At 37.8% G+C, this 1,473-nt stretch overlaps 1 protein-coding gene across 1 annotated transcript; it reads left to right on the top strand.

The window, feature by feature from the left end:
* The first annotated feature begins 182 nt into the window (after positions 1 to 182).
* LOC105316186 (E3 SUMO-protein ligase PIAS1-like) lies at positions 183 to 1,465 on the top strand. Its single transcript, XM_020008140.1, has 7 exons — positions 183 to 298; positions 503 to 541; positions 608 to 698; positions 784 to 924; positions 997 to 1,102; positions 1,158 to 1,231; positions 1,323 to 1,465. Exons 1-7 carry the CDS (start codon positions 222 to 224, stop codon positions 1,440 to 1,442), a joined length of 648 nt encoding a protein of 215 aa, XP_019863699.1. The 5' UTR covers positions 183 to 221; the 3' UTR covers positions 1,443 to 1,465.
* The last annotated feature ends 8 nt before the right edge of the window (positions 1,466 to 1,473 follow it).

The following is a 1,473-nucleotide window of genomic DNA, read 5'->3' as shown; positions in this document are numbered from 1 at the left end:
CAGCTATTAGTAATGTATATTTAATATTGATAAACTTTCCCTCTCTCTTTCCCTCTCTCCCTCTCTACCCTCTCTCTCTCTTCCCTCTCTTCCCCTCTCTCTCTTTCCTTCTCTCTGATAAACTTTCCTCTCTCCCTCCTCCTCTCTCTCCCTCTCTCCCTCTCCCTCCTCCCTCTCTCCCTCTCCCCTCTCTCCCCCTCCTTATAGTGACACAGAGTAGCATGTACAGTAGAGAGAAGGTTATGGTAACCCAATTTCACTTAACACCACAACAAGTCCAGGAAATATTTATATCAGAGTAAGAGAGGGAGAGAGTAAGAGAGAGAGAGAGAGAGAGAGAGAGAGAGAGAGAGAGAGAGAGAGAGAGGGAAGAAGTACATGTGCATGCAGTAGTGTTACGTCATTATCAGTGTGTAGTGTACAAAGTGTGTACCAGCTGCTCAAAGTGTGTGAATTGGAACACTATTAATTAATTAATTATTAATTTGTTTACGATTTGTAGGACCACACCCGGGAACTTTCAAACTCAAGTCATATTGAGGTAAATAATAATAATAATGATGATGATGATGATGATGATGATGATGCCCCTCCCTTTTCTCGTTAGACTGTGTAGGCGTGAGACCAGCTGTGATCAGGAGGACTATTGTCCAACGGAGTGCCGACTCAGCATAAATAAGAAGAGTTGCGTAATACCAGTTAGTAACTATTGATAACTACTAATAACTATTAATAACCATTAATAAGTAGCAATAACTACTAATAACTATTAATATCTTCTAGGGTTATAATTACAGTTTGTCCGGTCGTCCTGATTATAAGTACCTGATGAAGCCAATCAACATTACTTCATTTGTTCACACTTCAGCTCCTCAGGCTAACACTGTCACTGTCTCATGGAGGGATAGTCATAATGACCCACAGGTAAACATGTTGTTTACTGTTTATTGTTGTTGTTTATTGTTTGTTGTTGTTGTTATTGTTTGTTGTTGTCAGGGTTACTGTATGACCATACAGTTGGCTAGAAGCCTGTCTCCTTCAGATCTTCTCCAAACGTTGAAAGGGAAAGGAGTTAAATCTCCTGAAATATCCCGTGCTTTAGGTAATTAATTATTCACGAGATGGGTGTGGTCAATATTAATTAACTCATTATGTAGTCAAAGAGAAGTTAACAGTTGAAACTGATTCCGAGATATCAGCTACCAGCCTTCGGGTATCACTGATTTGTCCAGTAAGAAATTATTGCTATTATTATTATTATTATTATTATTATTATTATTATGTTGTTGTTGTTGTTGTTATTATTATCATTTATTTTCTAGTTGGGTAAAGTCAAGATGTCTTATCCTTGTCGTTCTGTCTCTTGCAATCACTTGCAGTGTTTTGAAGCAGCAACTTACCTCCAACTAAACGAAAAGTACAAAATTAACATCCAATATTAATAATAATGCTACACTTTTCTCCTCTAGGAAA

This window comes from Amphimedon queenslandica, unplaced genomic scaffold (assembly GCF_000090795.2).
Source record: "Amphimedon queenslandica unplaced genomic scaffold, v1.1 AMPQUscaffold_4017_Cont23996, whole genome shotgun sequence".
Lineage (NCBI taxonomy): Eukaryota > Metazoa > Porifera > Demospongiae > Haplosclerida > Niphatidae > Amphimedon > Amphimedon queenslandica.
This window is presented reverse-complemented; position numbering and strand designations above follow the sequence as displayed.